Source organism: Mirounga angustirostris, unplaced genomic scaffold (genome assembly GCF_029215605.1).
Source record: "Mirounga angustirostris isolate CCGP_5_RB_7025 unplaced genomic scaffold, mMirAng1.0.hap1 SCAF_6, whole genome shotgun sequence".
Taxonomy (NCBI): domain Eukaryota; kingdom Metazoa; phylum Chordata; class Mammalia; order Carnivora; family Phocidae; genus Mirounga; species Mirounga angustirostris.
This window is the reverse complement of record NW_026991714.1, coordinates 33,903,858-33,923,279: the sequence shown is the minus strand read 5'-3', so window position 1 is coordinate 33,923,279 and position 19,422 is coordinate 33,903,858. Positions and strand designations below refer to the sequence as shown.

The 19,422-nt window shown below is 49.9% G+C and overlaps 1 protein-coding gene across 5 annotated transcripts in view; it reads left to right on the top strand.

The window, feature by feature from the left end:
- PLXNA2 (plexin A2) overlaps nt 1-19,422 on the top strand; it is a 211,432-nt gene that overhangs the window by 110,427 nt on the left and 81,583 nt on the right. For 2 of the 5 annotated variants that reach the window (XR_010412267.1, XM_064594097.1), the window contains one exon: nt 63-18,474. The exons of the other annotated variants lie outside the window; for them this stretch is intronic. Coding sequence is in view for 1 of the 2 variants with exons in the window: in XM_064594097.1 (XP_064450167.1) it covers nt 63-77 (15 nt within the window). In the remaining variant the exon portion in view is untranslated. Of the gene's footprint in view, nt 1-62; nt 18,475-19,422 lie in introns of those variants that run through there. 5 annotated transcript variants of the gene reach the window in all.

Here is a 19,422-nt window from a genome sequence, read left to right as displayed (position 1 = left end):
TCAGTTTCCTCTCAGATCAATTGTCAGTAATGATAGATTCTCCTTTATCGGGTTGTTGGCAGGGATTAAACTGGTGACGTCAGAACACTGAGCGCAGGACGTGACACACAGCAAACACTGAAGAAACAGTAGCTTGTTAAGAAGATCTTGCATCGTCTCCGCCCCACCCTGGCAGCTCTAGCTCACTAACCGCTAGAGACCGGCTCGCAGGGAGTCGGATTGCTCCAAGAAAGGCGGCCCACATAGACCATGACCGATCCTATCTCCAGAACCACAGGAAAAGCCTAAGCTCCTAGAGGAGCCAGAAAAAAACCAAGCCACCACTCGATTCAGGATTGCTTCCCGAGGCCCAGCAGATTTCTGCAGGAAGCCAGGCTAAGCTGGCACCCGGCTCTCTGCCGTGGCCTGGCCACGCTCACCACCCGGCCCATCCCGCGGTGGTCTGTAGTCCCGGGCCTCTCCCAAGCCTCTGAGGCCTGCTGGGCTCAGCCTTCAGCCATCCCATCTCAAGGAGCTCTCTCTCTCATTAACAGCCTCCCTAGATGAAGGAAAAGCAGACTCAAGGCTCGAAAACCATGCCGGTATTTTGAATTTGTAGAAAGCTAAGAGTGTCCGCTCGCTGCCACGTCCCTGTGTCCTTGCTCCTGTGCCCCCAGCAGAACTCCGAGCCATCCCAGTTCACTCCAGTCAGAATGAATTCAGCTCTCTGAGCTTCTTTAACTTCGTGGTAAAAACGACAGTAAATACCCGGGGTCTCCCGCATCAGGCTCTAAGCTTCTGGGAGACTGGATGCAGGTCAGAGGTACCCTGGCCCCTCCTGGCACCGACCGTACACTCAATCAGTGTTTGAGAAAATGCCTTTAATAGGAAAGCACGGAGGAAAGCGGGCAGGCAGACCTACTCTGTGGGCCAAGCTAAGAATTACTGGGTTTGACTGTGATCACAGAGGATGACAAGAATTTATTTTATTCTACCTAATGTTCTTAGAGTTAGGGCCTCTGGAATGCAACATGCAAATTTATGCTCAGAGTACAAATTGGAGCATGCCCAGATTAATGGAGAAAATTCTAGCCACCTCGCTTTTTCCAGAATCCCCTTTCCCTCACCTGGGGTCCCCTGTTTGTTGGCCATGCACCGAGAAGTAATTTGCAATAGAGGAAGGAACACGGGCTGGGAAAATCTGCCCAGTGCCTCCTCTGTGGTAGGTGGAGTGAAGAGCAACGCTGAGCACTGGACAGCAATCCCCCCCCTCCCCCGCCCACCCCGAGGAGCTCAGGGACTTCTGAACAGTAGCCACGGGAGACTTAAACTGCCAGTCTGGTCCCAGGGCGGTCCTCCTTGGTATGCAGATCACTTCACATGTATGATATTAGTTTGTTCTGTCCTCACGCTCCCGGATTTAATGAGATTCTTTGGGCATTGTTAATAAACAATGCTTGACCTTTTTAGAATGGCAACATTGTATCGTTTTATTTCGTGAAATAGGGTCCTACACAACACACCATTTGGTATCAATATTGTTCCATTTCAGATGGATTTAATTCTAAAAATGAGTTCTGTGAGTCTCTCAGTACCCACTGAGCTCACTGGAGATACTGATCACTGAATAGCCCCGGTAGGAAGTGACCAGTAGTCATACCTGGACTCCAAGGGCATTCCTCATTAGCGGAGTCCTTCCCTGGTTCTCCAGCTGTGGCTTCTAGCATGGCCACCGTCCGTGGCATCTAAGGACACTAGCTTGTAGCTCTGTCTTGGCCAGCCTGTGGACAACCTCCTCTCCCTGTGATTCAAGCTAAATCAGTACTGGGATTTGTAGGGAAGAAAGACGGACTCACATCACCATCTTCCGTTGGGCTTCCCTGAAGCATAAGTTATCAGTCAGTGATAGGTCTGGTTCCATTTTGCACGAAGTCCAGTTGCTTTACCGGTGGCCCTAGACTAACATCTAGTGGCCATGGGCTAATGGTGGTAGGTGGCAGTACGGGCCATGAAGCAGGACACACAACTTAGTCTTTAAGTATTCTCTGTCTCTAGGGTCAGCTGGACCGAATAGATACTGCCCTGTCATTCCTGGAACTCTCAGCATAGCTGCCCTAAGGGACACATCTCGCTTCAGTGACAGAACAAAGGTGACTGACGTTTCCTGAGTCCAACGACCAGCCTCCTCCTTCTCAAACCAGATTACAAGCCCCTCCTACCTCAGGGACTGCCTGTGGCCCAGGGGTCTCGCTTTCCTGCATCCTAAGGCTACAGTCTTAACATATAAAATTACTTTAAACATAAACTATGACAGATAACCATTAGAGGAGAGTCATCCTTTTACATTGTAAAAATAGAGTTGGGAATTGTCACTTTTAAGAGGTAAGAGAGAGACATATGGGCAGAATACCAAGAGGCTCTCATTTGCCTCTTAACATTAAATCTAAATCATAAAACCATAGACAAGAGACTCTTACATTTGGATCTTATTTTGTTTTCCTTTGTTCGTGAGAAACATATGGAGGGCGCAAAACGCACACACTCGAAACACGTATCCTTTCCCTGCGCTTTGGTTTCCCCAATGGTAAAAACGAATGAAGACTCTAACCGGCTGGCCTCTGAGTCTATAACTTTGGGACTGACCTGGATTCAGTGAGCTTTGCGGGGTGAACTATTGGACAGTCGCCGCTTTGACACTTGCTTAGGTGTGGGTATATGAAGCTCTCTTCCTTCACCTTTTTGGCTTTGAGTTAAGAAATTTAAGAAGTCACTAATATATGCTACAACACAGATGAACCTTGCAAACATGATGCTTAGTGAAAGAAGCCAGCCACAAAAGACCACATTCCATATGCTTCTATTTATGTGAATTGTCCAGAATAGGCAAATGCATATAGACAGAAAGTTGGTTGCCTAGAGCTGGAACAGAGGCAGTTGTCCCGGGCTGGAAGAGGGGGGCGGGGGGGTGACTACTAATGGGTACAGGGATTCTTTTGGGGGGTGATGAAATTGTTCTGAAATTGATGTGGTGATGGTTGTACGATTCTGTGAATCTACTAAAAACCATTGAAGGGTACACCTCAAGTGGGTGAAGTTTATGAAATTATGAATTATAATTTTGTGAATTATATCACGATAGAGCTGTTATTTTAAAAAAAAGTAGTAGGAAGGTGGGGCCATAATCGTGTGGCTACAACCTCACCTTCCCCTGGTAACCACCACCCAGACGGGCGGGCATGGGCAGCCCACCCCAGATGATGGCAGGGGTAGCATCCAAGAGGCCTGCCATCTTCCTTCTCATTTTCTTGTCCTTTTCCTGTCTTCTCCCTGCTCTGCTCCTGCCTCAGTTTCCTACTCTTCCTATTCCTTCTATCTCCCTTCTCCTTTATCCTTCTCTCTCTGCTGATCCCACCAGCCAATTGGCTCTCCTTGACCCCAGGAGGCTGAAAAGGGGAGGGGACAAGAGATAACAGTGAAAATTAATCATAACTGTAATAATAAATTATATTATTATAAGTTATTATTAGAGCTGTCTAGGACTTAATTTAATCTCCACAACATCCTTATTAGGGGGATAATTATCTGCATTTTATAGATGAAGAAACTGCGATCAAACAAGCAGAGTAACATGCCCAAGCTTGTCAGGAGCGAAACCAGAATTCAAGCCCAGGTCTGTCTGGCCTCAGAGTCTATTCTTTGCAGCATGATAAGACCTCAGATATGAAGTTGGGCCTGGTTATTTATTGATGAATTACAATAAAAGTAATTTGATGGGGTTCAGAACTGCAGTATCTAAGATCTCATCTGTTGGTCTGATATTTATGGCCATTAATGGATGATATCTGTGTGGCTCTTCCATTCATTATGGTTTTCATTAAGACTCTAATCCTGTTTAGAAGTCTGTTTGTCATTTTTAACTCCTCTGTTTAATCTTGGGCAGCCCTAATCCTTCTTCACGACAAACCCGAAGGAGACAGCTCCTGATGGCTCTTCCTGCCCACAGTTGCACGCGGGCAGGGGTGGAGGGGGGCAGTGAGTGTGGTAGGAACGTCTGTGTGTTACGAGTGTGTGTGACAGGAATGTGTGTATGGAATGTCAGCGTTAACGTGTGTGCAGTGTGTGTGAGGTGTCAGGGTGTTGCTGTGGAAGGTGAGTGTGTGGTATGACGTGTGTTTGTGTTCCCTTGTGTGTTTGCGTAAGAACACGAGTTTGTGGGGGGGGTGTGTGTGTGTGTGTGTGAGATGGTATTCTTTTTTCAGAAGCACAAGAATCCTTGAGTTGAGGTCCGGCCGTTTGCTCCCAAGCACAGGGACCACCTGCCCCTTCCCTTTCAGTGTGTAGAAATCCTGCCAAGGGGAGGGGTTATTGGGAATCCTGGAAGGGAGAAGGGGCCTGTCCATGAGGCAGTCTTGGAAGCCAGAGGGACTCCTGTCACTCATCTGGACCTTGAGCCTCTCCTTAGAGCTCCCCCGCAGTGGGAGGGGAGCTCTCCCACCCGGCATTGTTGGTTTATAGGAAACTTCTTCCATTGGCCTATGGTTCCTTGATGGAGGCCTAGAACGATGTTATTTAAAATGTATACTCCTGGTGGAACTAGTAAGAAAAGAAATCTGAATGGGGATGTCCTTCTTGTGTCCTTTGCTATCCCCATAACACACCCCGAAGCTCATTCTCTCTGCTTTGGCTTGTGATGTTTTCCTGCCCAGGACTTTTCACCCTGCCTTCAAGTCCCACCCTTTCCATGGAGACTTCCCTGCTCCTTAGCCCACACTGGACTCCAGCTTTCTTTGTGCCTCCCACTGACCCTCCCACCACACACAGGGCTTATAAGAGGTACAATGTTTAGCCCTTAAAAATATTCTATCTTTGGCTCAGCTAGGCTTGGACTCCAGGAGACCCATACCACACATTTCGACTCTCTGTTCCCCTAGAGACTTTGGGCATCGGGGCCGCCAGATATGATGGTTCAGGTTGTGTACTGAACAGAGCGTCTGGCTGAGGACGCAAGTAGGGGCTGAAACAGAGTCCTCACCCATCTCACCAACCATGCACCTAGAGGGTCACCTTTTTCCAATTGCACACAAGTGCTGTAACGGTTAGAGGTGACCCAGAATGGGAGTTTCTGAGAGAGTTCAATCCTGTTGTCTCAAGACCTCCAGTAGCAGCCAGAAAAATGTTTAATGAGGGCACAGAGAGGGCTGCCATCCCTTCCTGGCCTCACGTCCTCTTCTGGAAGGCCTTTACCCCCTCTCTGATTAATCCCATCATGTTCTGATCACCACTTAACTCCGCTTGCCCTTGCCCCGCTCCAGCTTAATTTTTCCTTCTCAGCGTCAGCCTTTTAAGTATCCTAAATCTTGTTTTCACATCTTTGTTATCTCCTTCCAATGAGTTAGCAAGCTCTAGGAGGGCAGAGAGCGTGTTTCCATTTCCTTTGCTCTTGGGCACCCCCGTGACATCCATCCGAGCACTCCACCCCCAGTGGGGGCCAAGTCAGTGTTGATACAACTGAGCCACCCACTGAAGGAGAAACCAAAGCTCTGTGCTCAGAGCCAGGGCATTGACACCACTCCCCAAAAACCAGCTCAGCCAAGCATCTCAGGAGACAGCAAACACATCCAGTCAGCCTCCCTCCAGGCTGTGGACCTAGGTTAACCCTGAAAGGTCTGTAAGGATTGGAAAGTTCTAGAAAAGCTCAGCCCATCTCATGGTGTCTCTCTAGGGTGATCCGAAGTGCTGGACAGGGAATTTAAGAAGTGGTCCCAGCCCTTCACCAGATTAGCCTTTGGTTATCACTCAGTGAGTGATAGGTTAGATTTCTGATGACAGTGGCTTTGCAGCGGACTAAAGCTGCACTGTCTGGACCTGTGTTTGGTTTGGATGACCGGCAGGCCCCCCGTGAAGGTGGAGCATCCCAGGAAACGGCCCTTAGCTGGGTCTGTGACATTATGGCTTGACTGTTTCCCCGGCAGAACGATGGATAAGGCATGCCCAGCAGCAGGAGAAGTATCTCCTGCCTTGCCTTCCTGAAGACCTCCAACCCCGAGCCCTTGGCTGGCCCCCTTCACTTCCATCCCCACCTTTCAGCATCAATGCCCCCCGAGCCTCCTCAACACACTCTCACACTCCAAAATAAAGCATTCAGGCCATCGCTAAATAGCAGTATTGATGCTCCATTCCCACATGCCCTGAAATGATAATGTATCACCCATGGTGCGCATCCAGACGGAGCCAGATTACGCTCAGGTGGTTAAAAGTCCAGGTCTAATTAGAGTTCCAGGGAATCAAGCCATTGTATTATTAATGATTCTCCAGCAATGTTCTGATTAAAACAGTAATTTTAATAAGCACAGGCTCGATGCTAAGTGTTCACTGAGCACCTAATTACATCAGTTATAACTCCAAAATTATTTAAAATTCCCCTTTTTTTTCCAGCAGACCTGGCATGCACCAAATAAAATAGAGACTCAGGCAACTTGGTGATTATTTGCTCTAATTAATTTCCTAAGCACCTATTAAAAAAAAAAGGAAAAGAATCTTTTGTTTCTCTTCCATTTCCCCAAGTTCCCCTCCACCCCTTTCTATCCCCAGCAGCTCCATGACAATGGTTCCATCTGAGGCAGCCATTGAAGGAGGCGAGGAATAGAAAGCAGTGAGGCAAGTGAAGATTCGAACATTCCCCGCCACCGCCGTCCAGGAAGCGGGAGCGGCAGAGCTGTAATCCCCGCTGATGGCTCAGGCAGGGCTGGCCCTGCGTGCCAGGGGGGCAGGGGCCCCCAGAGGGCTTCTCACCAGGAACCAGCTCCTCACAACACCCTTGTCTTCATTAGACCAGCTTGGAATGTCACATTTAATGATTGTGCTCGCATCTCCTGAGGCCTCCCACTGGGGCAGTTCTCAAATTCTTTTGACCCATGAACCCCTTGAGTTGAAAAAGAGACTGCTGCACCCCCTGTCCACTCCCTGGAAGGACACCAGGGTTTCAGAGAGAACACTCAGCAGAATCATTTGAGAGTCGACACCCAGAGTTTTCTTTTTATTTAAGATCATGTTACCAGGAGGTTATCAATATGTCCCCAGAAGTAACACCAGCAATTGCCCCAGATGTGTGCAATCAGCCTGATCCTGAGCCATGCAGGGTTGTGGCTCTCCCTTCGTGTGCCCGTCATGAAAACATGCAGTTAGGAACGGCGGTCCTTAGCATTCTCATGCCCGCCCGTACATTGGCAGACAGCACCAAAACACTGCTCTATTTTGTCTCCTCCGGGCCCGTTGCCTCTGTCTCCGGCACCTGCATAGCTCATCAGCTCACTCTTGGATAGTAATATGAAGGCCTTTGAGTCTCAAACACAGTCTCCGTTCAGAGTTATATTGTCCAGTTCACCAAACCAGAAGTAAAATTCTGACCTTGACCGAAGCTCAGATCTCCCCCATCCCTCAGCCTGGGCCTCCTGCACACTCCCCACCTGGAGCCACAAGGAGTGCTTCTGCTCTTTCTCTCACTTACCTTCCCCCACCCGAGTATTGCTATTGAAACCTTCGAGGAAGCAGAGAGGAAGGGTCATAGAGACCCTTTTGCACTTGAAGTGGACTTGTCACAAGATAGCCTCCTGCTCTCTGAGCTGGCTAGCACTTCTGCCTCTTAGGGGGCTGGGTCCTTCGTGGGCCCATGGACACCCCTCTGCTGAGCTGCCATGGCTCCAGCTCCCATCCTACAGCTCCCTGCTCTCAGCCCTGATTTTCCAGCTCTTCTGTCCACATAGAACCCAACTCCAGGGGTTTGTCTTGGACAGGTCATAAGATGCTCCCAGGCCAGCTCTCCTTCCTGGGGTGTCCACATCTGGATCTGGTGCAAGAAAGCACTTGCACATCCTCAGTCTGCCACTGTCACCGGGGTGGGGGCGCTCAGTGACTGCCCAAGGTCCTGACTTCACTCTGCCTCCTCAGAGCTCGCCAGCTGAGTCTCTGCATTTCCCGCCTTCTGGGTTTTCCTGTCCACTGTGTCCCCTACAGTCCAGGGCGTGCATCCCAAGCTTTTCAAGTGGTCCTATTAAAGGGTGGCTGGCTAGGTTACAGCATTCCAAGGGCTTCCTCCAAACATCTCACAAAATCGCCTCCTTTTCTTTCCTTGACCCCTGTATTTCTTTGATCTGGGACCAGGACCCAGGATGAAGGGCAGAAGTATCTTGAGAATCTACTCTGAAAAATTGTGTGGTCGTCGGCCATCTTCGTGAGCTTGCTGTGTTCATTTGCTGGATGCTTTAATTTTGATATCTGATAGTATTTACAAAGGTAGAAACTGAGGCTTAGAAAGGTTAAGTGGTTCACTCAGCACAGCTTAGTACAGGGTGATGCTGAGCCAAGTTCTTCTAACTCAAACAGTCATGTCCTTTCCATGACATCATGCACCTCTGCTGGGTAATAAACAGTAAGTGTCTTTAAAAAGAAAAAGAAAAAAACAAAAAACACTTCACATCACCTAATGGATCCCAGCAGAATGCCAGGGGCATCAGCCACACCTAGAGAACCTTCACATAGTTCTTAGTACATTTACTTAAGAAGCTTAAAATAAAACCTGGATCACTGGGCAAGTGTGATTAGCTTCTCAGCAGGTATTTATAGACCTATTTTGTGTAAGAAAGTAAAGTTGGAGCATACAGGGATATCTCATACGAAGAAGTAAAAAGCAGAGCCCTATGGATACCCTAAAAAGATAGAGTCCTAAGAAGATTTTTTTAAAAAGTGCATTAGAGTCCTGCCAACTGGGCAGGTGGTCAGATTCTAAATTCAGAGACATCATAGAGCTTGATCAAGGAAGGCTGCATGGAAGAGGGGAAGCCCAGGGATGAGCAGGAGAGGGGAGGACGTTCTGATGAGCAGGAATGTGTGAGCAAAGTTAAGGAGGCAGGGCTGTGCAAAGCACGAGAGGCCACTGTGCCAGGAGTGGGGCGTTGACACTGACAGAGGGGGTCTAGAGTGGAAATGTCAGCCTGGTGGCTAGCAGAAGTTAAAAGGCTCAAAAGTTGGGGGGCATTTGGACTATAAACTTCATCCAAGAGGCAGTTTTTCTTGTTTTTTGAAAAAATTTTTTACATTATTTAGGTTTTTTTAGCCAAGGGCATCATTATAAAACACTGCCTCCTGGAAGCCTTCTGTGATTTTCCCTTTACTCTTGTAGCTATACTACATCTCAGTCATTCTGCGCCAATATTTCATTATAATTGGGGAGGGCTTATCTGTTTTACACTCTGAGTACCTAAAGATTAGAGCCATGTCTATTCACCCTTTGAACTTCATGCCTACGCAGCATACATAGCATGTGCTTAGTACGTACCTGTTCATAATAACTGACCTCTATATCCTAGACACCAGCCTAATGGTTTCCTAACCCATGCCACCCTTCATGCCTAAGAGACAATTTAGTGTAGAAGTTTGGAGCACGAGCTCTGCAGCCGAGGCTCGAGTCCCAGCTCTACAACTTCCTGGCTGTATGGCCGTAAATGAATTCACTAAGACGCTCTGCGCCTCCGTTTGTTCCTCATCTGCAGATAGTGAGTCTTTTATAAATATGTGCTATTATTATCCCCATTTCACGAATCAACAACTGAGGCTTAGTTGAGGAAGGTGCCCAAGGTCACACAGCTAATCAGCGAAGGGGCTAGGACTCGGACCGGGGCAGTCTGACTCTAGGACCCATGCCCTCAACCTTTCTGGAAGAAAAGAGAAATGAGGGTATGCGGGACACATCTGGTGTGCGGAGAACAGAATGGAGATCCATGGGGCCGACAGCCGCCATCCTGCTCCGAGGAGGCTGGCCTGGAGCGGGGGGCAGGCGGAGGGGGCACCAGGGATGCTCTGACAGGGACAGGTGGGGGACACGTGGTGAAAGAAGAAATGCAGAACTTCTCCTTTTCCTCCTTTCTGCTCTGTTTCCACCACCTTGGCCTTCCACGATGTCCCCTCAGTTCACCTTTCCTACCAGTTCCCTGCTCCAACAGTGCTCATTCCTGGAAGCCTCTCTGCACCTCCTCATGCTTGGTCTCTGCTCATGCCCTTCTCTCTATTCCTGCCTCTCTAAATATCACCAAGTTTCCAGGCCACAAAGGGTGGCACTTTCCCGGCCCCTAGAGATGATCACTCTCAGCTAGGAACCTCTCCAATGACACTTGGACTTTCTAGGTTACCCCCCAGAGGGTATGCTTCTTGAGGGCGGCATAAGACCATGATAACTTGTCTTTGTAACTTCACCGTATGAGACTTGATACCTGGTCTGGTGGATATATGGAGACACGAATGAATGAAGGATTCATACCAGGATGGACTAACAAATGAATGAATGAATCAATAAGCCCATGAACAAATATAAGCACCAATTATAAAAATCAAATTATAAGCACCAAATTATAAACAACCGAATGCAGGTCCACTCATGAATGCAGCTTCCCAAGGTCAGCCAACCCCTCCTGACTCACCCCCGGGTACGGGGCACTGTGGCCCTGTTGTTGTTGCTGCCCCAGGGGAATGGTCTTTATCCAACCGACCAGTCTATGCAGATGCCCAGAGCAGCACGGCGGCTCAGGATCCAGCAAAGCTTGGAGCCTTCCTGTCTCACACATCACCACCTTGCCAGGATTGCATGAACGAACACGTGAACTCTATACAGAAAGGAAACCTTTAAAATTCAATGTAAGTGTAGGAGACTCTTTTTTTCCCTCAGTCAGAGATTTAACATGTACTATTATCCACCATCTCTATCTCTCTGTCTCTTTCTCTCTCTCCACACACGCCCACACTCATCCACTCACCTACTCACTTGTCCTAGGAAGCTGTGAGTGACAAGACACTCTTCTGTCCTTCCCAAGGGAACCAGACACTTGGCATATGACGAAAAGTCAGAGAGAACATTTTCAGATCTCATGTGTCAGGGAAGACAAGATGGCCAAGTCTCAGATGGTTAGAAGAATAGAGAGATGGCTGAGAAGATGCCCTCCATGAGGTCCACTGGAAACCCAAATTCTGTTTTACAACATGAGGCTCCAATGGCTTCTTGTCTGCTCAGATCTATACAACACCTGAGGTGGAGAGGTGGAGGCCCATCTCAGATCTAGTGCCTGTGGATGGAGCGAAGCTGGCTCTGATCTTTCTTAATGTGCGTAGCTGTTGATGAGGGTGTCCTGGAGGAGGGCTTGTGTGGTTGGGCTTGGCCAAACCTTATACCCTTCAGTAGGATTCCTCTCCTTATGTCAAGGTGACCTGGGAACTTCAACATGGGGACCCTTCGTAACCCCAGGAGCAGATGCCAGGGAAGATATCAAGAGTGGGAAATTCGTACACAATTCGTACAGCCCCTGAGAACCTACAAGCTTGTGTCAATAACCACGAGTGCCAACATCAGAGCCAGAAGTGCAGTTGGGCACCAGAATGCAGAAACTAGAGCTTGGTTAGAAGGCAATGCCAGGGCCTCTGCCAAAAGGAGCTCATTCTTAGGGTCCCCTTCAGGAGCAGGGATGTCCTAGAGGCCCCCCTTCCCCTCTTATACAAGGATTCCCTGAGTCCTCATCCCAAACCACACTAAAGGCAGGCCCCACCTTCTACTCAGACAACGGCGAAGGTGTTCTTATTCCAGATCCTGACAGCCTCTTCTTGGGCCCTGATGATTCCCACCACAAAGCTCACCTTCCCAAGTTTATGCACCATAGATGATTCAAAGAGAATTTGGGATTAACTGATGCTCCACTCCCTCTCGTCTTGCTCTGCTGGTAACTGGAAGCAAGGGGAGCAGAAGTTAAGGGGATGGAGCCCAGAAACCAGGGCCTATAAGGCAGAGGCCCAGCTCTTAAATAAAATCAGTCTCCATGTGGTAAGGTTATACTCGGGCCCTGGGCATCCAGGGGCCTCAGTGGGACCACCTGAACAAGTAGAAGTTTGGAGTGAATGAACGGGAATGGGTGGGTAAAGAGTCATCCCTGCCATGTTACTCCATCCCCTTGCCCTCATCACTTTTCCCCTCCTCAGGTAGACAAGTTGATGTTGACCCTATAGGGAACTTTACGGGACCTGGCTTGTCCTAGACATCTCGATCCCAGGTGGGAGATCTGTTTCAGTTATTTCTTAGGCCCCATTTCTCATCCCTGATTTCCTATCCCACCCGCTTTCCTTAACTGAATAAACCCACAGTTGTCATGGAGACAACATAGTATCCTCATCTCTGCTGCTTTATAGATCCTCCCATAAAACAAAACTAGAAAGGGCCCTATGTCTACCTCCCTTGTATTTCTGGCCCAGAACTCCTGTCTAAGAAAATATGTTATGGTGCTTGGAATATCTACTTTGTCCATTCGGTTTCCTACCCTCTTTGTGCTTTTCCTTTGCCCAAGTTTTACCTGAATCCTTAGGAGACGAAGCTTGATTTGACTTCTTTCAGCAGAGCATCTTGAGTTTTAGTGCACTTTGGCCTCAAGGAGGGATTATGTCATCGCGAAGGACAATAGTTGGAGTGGCTGTACCACTCTTCATGCAAAGGGCAGACATACTTCTCCTCCTAGGACAGATTAGCAGTCCCAGCCCAAAGAGCCTAGGTGGCTTGCCCAAGGTCACTCAGTACAGGAGTGCAGAGCCTGGGTGAGGGCCCTTTGCAGCTTTCCCGTGCAAACACTGCCACCTCCAGTGGGGTCTGCAGATAAAGACTGAGCACGGTAATAACTACCACTATTGAGCACCAACTGTGTGCATGGCTCTTGGTGTGCAGTTGTCAGTGAAGCCCCCAAACAACCTTGTGAAGTTGACATCATTATCGTCACCATCTCACAGAGAAGGAAACTGAGGTAGGGAGAGCTGACAACTTAATGCCATACAGCTTATCAGCTGTCCCCTTCAGCGTTCACCTTCAGTACAAAATATGGCCTCTCGCTGAAAAAAAGGGGTCCAGGAGAGGCCACTGCTCTAGTGCTCATCAAAAGGATAAATTTCACTGGTCGGGGCCAGAAATTTCTCTTCCCACCGCCCTCTGCCCTTTGACTCCTGCATAACCCTCAGCTGGGTTTTATGAATGAGGAGGAAAAACTGTCATTGAAAAGTTCAACCAACTTTGGATTCCACTCTCTGAGTGATAGATAGCTTTAATTACTCCAAATTACTCAGCTACTCCACTCTTCTCCCCCAAGTCATTAAAAATAGATTTTCTCTTTGAACTCCACTCTGCCCTGGGTCCCCAGATAGTCAGGAGTTCTTCGGAGGCAGCCCCAGGGTCAGCTTCTGGTCAGAAGGTTGCATGTTGCTTTGGTTGCAGTCACAGACTCCAGAACCTCCAGCTGGTTTTCTGGGGGTCAGTGCCTCCTTTTTCTTAATGATATTGATCATGTGACTTTTCACAGCTCTGAGGACAGGCAGGAGGCTGGGCCGGTGTTTACTTTATGAGGATTTAAGGAGGTCTCACAGATGGCTATTGATTTTTGAAGAACTGAATCTAACGCTGGGAACAAGCCATAGTGAGTTCTTCACGTTAATTACTGGGAGGTTGATTCATAGGAATGACCGAAGCAGAAAATGTGAGCTCAGGGATGCTCTGCTCCCTGATGAGCAGGTACTGTTGTGTCCACAAGAAAGGTAAGAAACTGGAGGCTTAAGAGGTGAACTGGGCTGCCCTAAGCCACACAGCTAACTCCTGGCCAGACCAGGACAGAAAGCACCTTCCACCTCTGTGCTGAGGGCTCTGTGACATTCCTGGGAGGCTCGGGATGGGAACTGTGCAACCTGCTCAGAGCCTCTCCTGCTATTGGTCTGGGTCCTGGCCAGCTTGAAAAAGAACCGAGCAGGGGCTCTTCCACCTTCACCAGCCTCTCTCCTTCTCGGCACTCTGACATCACCCCTTTTGTTGCGTCTAACTCTGGATTCACCATCTGAATCGTTGCTAGCGAACAGGAGAGTAAAATGAGCTAAGAGGCATGCAGCGGTCAGATGGGTGATAGTACAGATCTTCCTGGACTTAGGATAGGGTGACGTCCCCATAAACCCATCGTAAGTTGGAATGCATTTCATACACCTGGCCTACCGAACATCATAGTTGAGCCTAGCCTACCTTAAACATGCTCAAAACACTAAACATCAGCCTACAGTTGGGCCAAAATCATCGAACACAAAGCCTATTTGATCAAAAAGTGCCACCTGGCTCACATAATGGATTGAATACTGTACCGAAAGTGAAAAACAGCATGGTTGTGTGGGCACAGAATGGTGTTAAGTCTGCGGGTGGTTCACCCCTGGGATCACGTGGCTGTGGTCACTGCCACCACCACCCAGCGCCACGTCCTGCTAGCCTGGGAGAGGATCCAGATTCAGAATTCAAAGTACGGTTTCTGCTGCGTGCGTATCTCTTTCACGCCATCTTAAAGCCGAAAAATCTGAAGTCAAACCATCCTAGGTGTGTGACTGCAGTGTCCGAGAGCGTGCCTAGGCACTGCAGCCCGTGCCTGATTTCCAGGAGAAAGAAGGGCGGCCCCGGCAGCCAGCCCTTGCAGCAGCCTCAAGGGGGGGGCCTTCCGTCTCCAGGGTGGCCTGTCTCCACCTTACCCCCTCAGCCCGGGAGCCAAACAAACCTGGACTCCAGGTCGGTGCCTGCCACACCTGCCAGGCATGTGACCTTGGGTGGGTTATGCTACCTGCGACTGTTTTCTAATAAGTAAAGCGAGCCTAAGAATACCGTGCCTGCGAAGTTGGCACAGGATTAAATGAGATAATATACACCGTGTGCCTGGCATGCAGTAGGTAGAAAGCTATCATTATTATTATTCCTGCTGCCTCATGCTGTTCCCCAAGCTCAGCCAACTGCTCAGCCCAGAGCCAGGTGGAGCCAGCCAGGAGCAGGAGACCTCAGGCCCTGTCGCCTCCTCACCCCTCTGTCCTTGGGGAGCAGATCCACGGAGGGGATCTCATTGCTGCCCCATACCTCTGGCCCCTCCCACTCCCAGCAGAGAGGTTTAGATGAAGATGCGGCTTCAGGCATCCAGTAGACAGTTAGCTCTTTGCCCGAAAGGGCATGAGGGAGAAGCTGGTTTTTCCCATGGAAACTTGCTGAACCATAGGCGATGTAGCATGAAGCATGTCAGGAGCTGGTGCAGCCTGTCCTGTCCCTGGAGGGTCCACTGGGGCTTGGGCTGGGCACTGGGCTAGGCCTCTCCGATCAGCTGCCTGTGTCCCTTTCCTGGTGAGGACTCTGAACCCTGGCCACATCAGGTGTGAAGGGAAGGACAGAGCCCCAAGCCCTCGGGCCTCTCGAGGCTGATTGCACCCATTACCACGGGGCTGACGGGATTTGGGGAAAGCCTGTGAAGAGAGACTCCACCCACCTATCCATCGCCCCATGAACAACTACTGGGTGCCAGCAAGCTACACAGAACTGTGGGGATAGAGAAGCAAAAGGCTTACCTGCCCTCAGATTCCTTCCTGCCTCCTGAACCTGGCTCTGGGCTCACCTCAAACCTTGTCTACTGAAACTGTCCCCTGAACCTCCTGTCCGTCCTCATCCTCCGGAAGCTCCTTTACAGTATGTCACCAGCATGGGCCATGGAGGAGCCACTTTGCCGCTCACTCTGAGATGGAGCCAGGGCTAAGCCAGCCCTTTGGGGACCTCTCTTTCCTAGTGGATCAAATGGAAATCATAATACCTAACAGTGGCCGCCCTGTCTTCCTCCCTGGGGAGTTGTGCAGGTCAAAGGAGATAAAGTGTGTGAAAGCACTCGGAAAAGCTCAAACTCTCCCCTGGTACGTGGTGTCAGTGCCACGGATGGCTGTCCGCGTGCCAGGCCTGGCCGCGGCTCTCTTCAGCCTGCCCTCCACCGTGGATGAACAAGAGCGTCAGCACTTTGCTGGAAAACAGGCTTGAATTGGAGCAAAAGGAGAAAGTGGGTCTGAGACCTTCCTCACTGGAAGGGGAGAGGGGCCAGCTGGTGGGACCACCTAAAGAAGGTACAAAGGGAAGGAGCAAGCTCGGGGAGACAGTTGGGCTTCAGCTGCTGTGTGCTTTGCCCCAGGCCCCGAGGACCAGGAGGCTGTTGATCGGACCAACTGCCTGCCCCCAGCCAGGCTGTGTGTGCCACCTGGCTCCTGGCCACTGAGAAGGCCTCTGTTTCTTTCCTTGTGTCAGGAGGCCGGGGACACGTGTGGGGACAGGTGTACCATCTGGCGGGGGGGCGGCAGATTCCAGGGAAGCAGGGCATTAAATGCTCATTCTCTGAGGGGCCCCGGCAGCCTGGAGAGCAGCTTTCCCTGATTGCTTCCTGGTCTCTGCGTCTCTCTCTTGCACGATGGCAGGGGAATCCCGCAGAGCCTCGGGACCACTGAGCGCCATGCTCCCCCGAGGCGAACCTCTGCTCTGCGTCCTTTGAGCCATGACTGTCTCTTGATTCTACCTCTTTTGTGACATCTATCCCATTGTGTTGAGATTATCTGTTTCCTTGGTTTTGTCCTCAAACAAACCAAGAACTCCAGGAAGGCAGAGAATATAGCCCCAGAGCGTAGCACAACATAAATGCTCAGTAAATGTTTAAGGACTGTGGGGGACCCAGGCACAGTCCATGGTCAGAAGCCTATGTGTTCTGCTGCTTCACCTCAGATTTTTCTCCAGTAGACCTATCTGGGTTCTCAGAACCACGTAGCTCCTTTCAGGTGTCCACACAGGGCGGCAGAGACGTGGTATTGATTCTCTGTGCCCAAGCCCACTTGGCAAAGAGCTCTGGGTCCTCTGCCTACCACTGGATGACTCTGAAGAGTGGTGATGTGTTTGTACCTGAGGTACTCACTGTCCAGGGCCTCAGGGGCCTTCCTGGCCTTACCGCAGGTGGTCCAAACCCCAACAGTCTGCCATGTTCTTCAAGATCTGGAGGAATGAGGCTGGTCCCAGCCATTCCCTCAGTGACTTGCCGCCATAGCCAATAATAATCTGATGTCATGTCCCTGGCCGTGCAGAGCCTCCCACCCTGTGGGCTACGTGTTGTGCTAAGAAGAGGGAGAGTGAGGGGAACCACCCTAAACTCTGCACAGCCCCCCGATCCCTTCCCACATAGAGCTCCAATCCTGCTGAATCAGGCCAAGGAAGCCACTAGAGATGCAGGGCCCCAAGGCCAGAGGAGCCAAGAACACAGTGTGAGTCACCTTTAATTAAGAGCATTTCTTAAGTAAATGACTTAATAAGACAGTTATATTCATTAGAGGTATAATTACAAGACCTAAGATCAAGCAGAAAAGAATGTGGAGCGTGAGGGTGGAATCTATGGTCCCGGGGAGAAGGCGGTGGAGGGGTCAGGGGAAGGGCGTCCTCTGACTGGTAGGCTTCTCATTGCTACGCTCATTTCCCAGCCTCGCTACCCTTGGATCCCAGCACTCAGCCAAGGGGGTGGGGGAGCCTCAGGCATAATTAAAATGCAATCATAATAAACAAACACTAATTAAAGCGTCACAGAATGTCCCATTAAACTCTGAGTCAGCCCTGACAAAGTGCCGCCTTGACTCAGTGGATGCTCTGCAGGAGAAAGCTCGAGCTCCTTCTTGAGCTTCTTGAGACCACTCCCATCCCTACCCCGTCCTGCCCCACCCCACCCAGTCCCAGAGCAGGTGCCCGCCTGTCACTGGGGATGCCGGATGAAGCCTCCAGATTTCCGAGATTCGAACTTGGTCCGTTAGGGCCTCCATAGACTCAGAGTTATCAGGGCCAATTTCTCCCTGGACATAAAGCAGTCCCCAGAATGCCCCCTTCTCCTGCTCCCCTAAAGCAGTCTCGTTCCTTCCATAGCCCCAAAGCCAAGTTTTATTCCATTTCTTCCTGGCCTGGGGACCTGACATTTAAAAAGACTCTCCCAAGGAGTGAGGTTATCTGCATCAGTGGTTCCCAATCTTTCAGTCCTAAGAATAGCTGGAGAGCTTGTTAGAACTATCGCTCAGGCCCCATCCCAGAGTTTCTGACTCAGTGGGCTCTGGGTTTTCTTGTCTCGTAAGCTCACAGGTCATGCCAACAGTGCTGGGTCCAGACCATGCATGGAGAGCCGTTGCTCCTTCAGAGCTCCTGGGCCCCCTCTTTCTGGAGGACGTTCTTCTGGCCACGCAGTGGCAGTCTGGAGAGCAAAGCCACTTCATACGTCCCCAGTCCCGTGGTCTTCCCTGTCCTTCCCAGCCTAAGCCAAACCTGTCTCTCCAGGTTTATACCCACCGCTCCCTCGCTCTCACGCAAGGTTTGCTGAAGAAACTCTGCTCTCCCCTTCGTGCGGTGACTCTTTCCACCTGGAGCGCTCTCCATCCATGTCAATGATTCACCCTTCAAGACCCAGGCCCCTGCCTTGTTTTCTCACAGAACCTGCTTGGGACTCCCATCTAGAGCAGCACTGGCCCAGAGAAACAAAGTGCAAGCTGCAAATGCAAGCTCCCTGTATACTTGCAACTTTTCTGGCAGCTAGAAAACTAGAAGTCAGAGGGAAGAAGTAGAATTAATAATAGATTTTATTTAACCCAGTATCTGAAAAAAATTCATTTTTAACATTGTCAATAAGAAAAGCATTAATATGACCGTTTACATTTTTTTTTCCGTACAAAATCTTTAAAACCCAGGGCGTCTTGTGTCCTTAGAGCGCAACTCAGTTTGCACCTGCCACATTTCAGGTGCTTATAAGCACATGAGCTAGTGGCTGTCGCTTTGGACACAGCAGACATAAAAGTATCTTCTCTTTGCTCCGAATCCCCTCAGCTCTCTTGCGGTGCCTTAGAGCACACATCACTCTCTCGTCTTTTCCCTGCGGGTCTGTTTGCAACTTGAAGTTGATGGCTATGTTTTAATGTGCAGTTGCTTTCATTCCCCTGAAGTGCCTAGCACTAGCCCCTCTCTATATGTAGGATGTGATCAATGAATCTGGGCTGATGAATGACTATGGAAACACAGGAATATAGAAAAGACAGAGAACCCACAGAAACATCTGACGTGGAGGGTCTCCTCCCAGTCCGGGTGACATTTCTTGCCTCTGGTTTGTGCCTGGCTAGTAGATCTCGGAGGAGAGAATCATTCAGGTTTTAGAACCACCCCCACCCCAGAAGTTTCCTGTTTCACTTTGCTCTTCAACTCAGTGCCTTAAAAAAAAAAGAGAGAGAGAGAGAGAGAGAAATTCCCACCAGGAGGGCCCAGGAAACAGGAAAAATAGTTGTGCTATTGGTTTCATGTTTGGAGAAGAACAGGGTTCTCACTATCTCCGTGGCACTTGGCGTGAAAGTGGGCTTTGTTGCTGGAGACACTGCTCCCATTCAGGGCCGTCTTCCCCAGCTGCTGAGAGCCGGGCTGTGTTTTGACAGACAGGCCGAATGCAATGCAGACAGTTGTTTTAATTTCCAGCCAGATGCAGACATCACTCACATGGAGCTCGAAACCCAAGAAAAGAAGGCTGGGCCCTGGGCTGCAGTGGCGCTCAG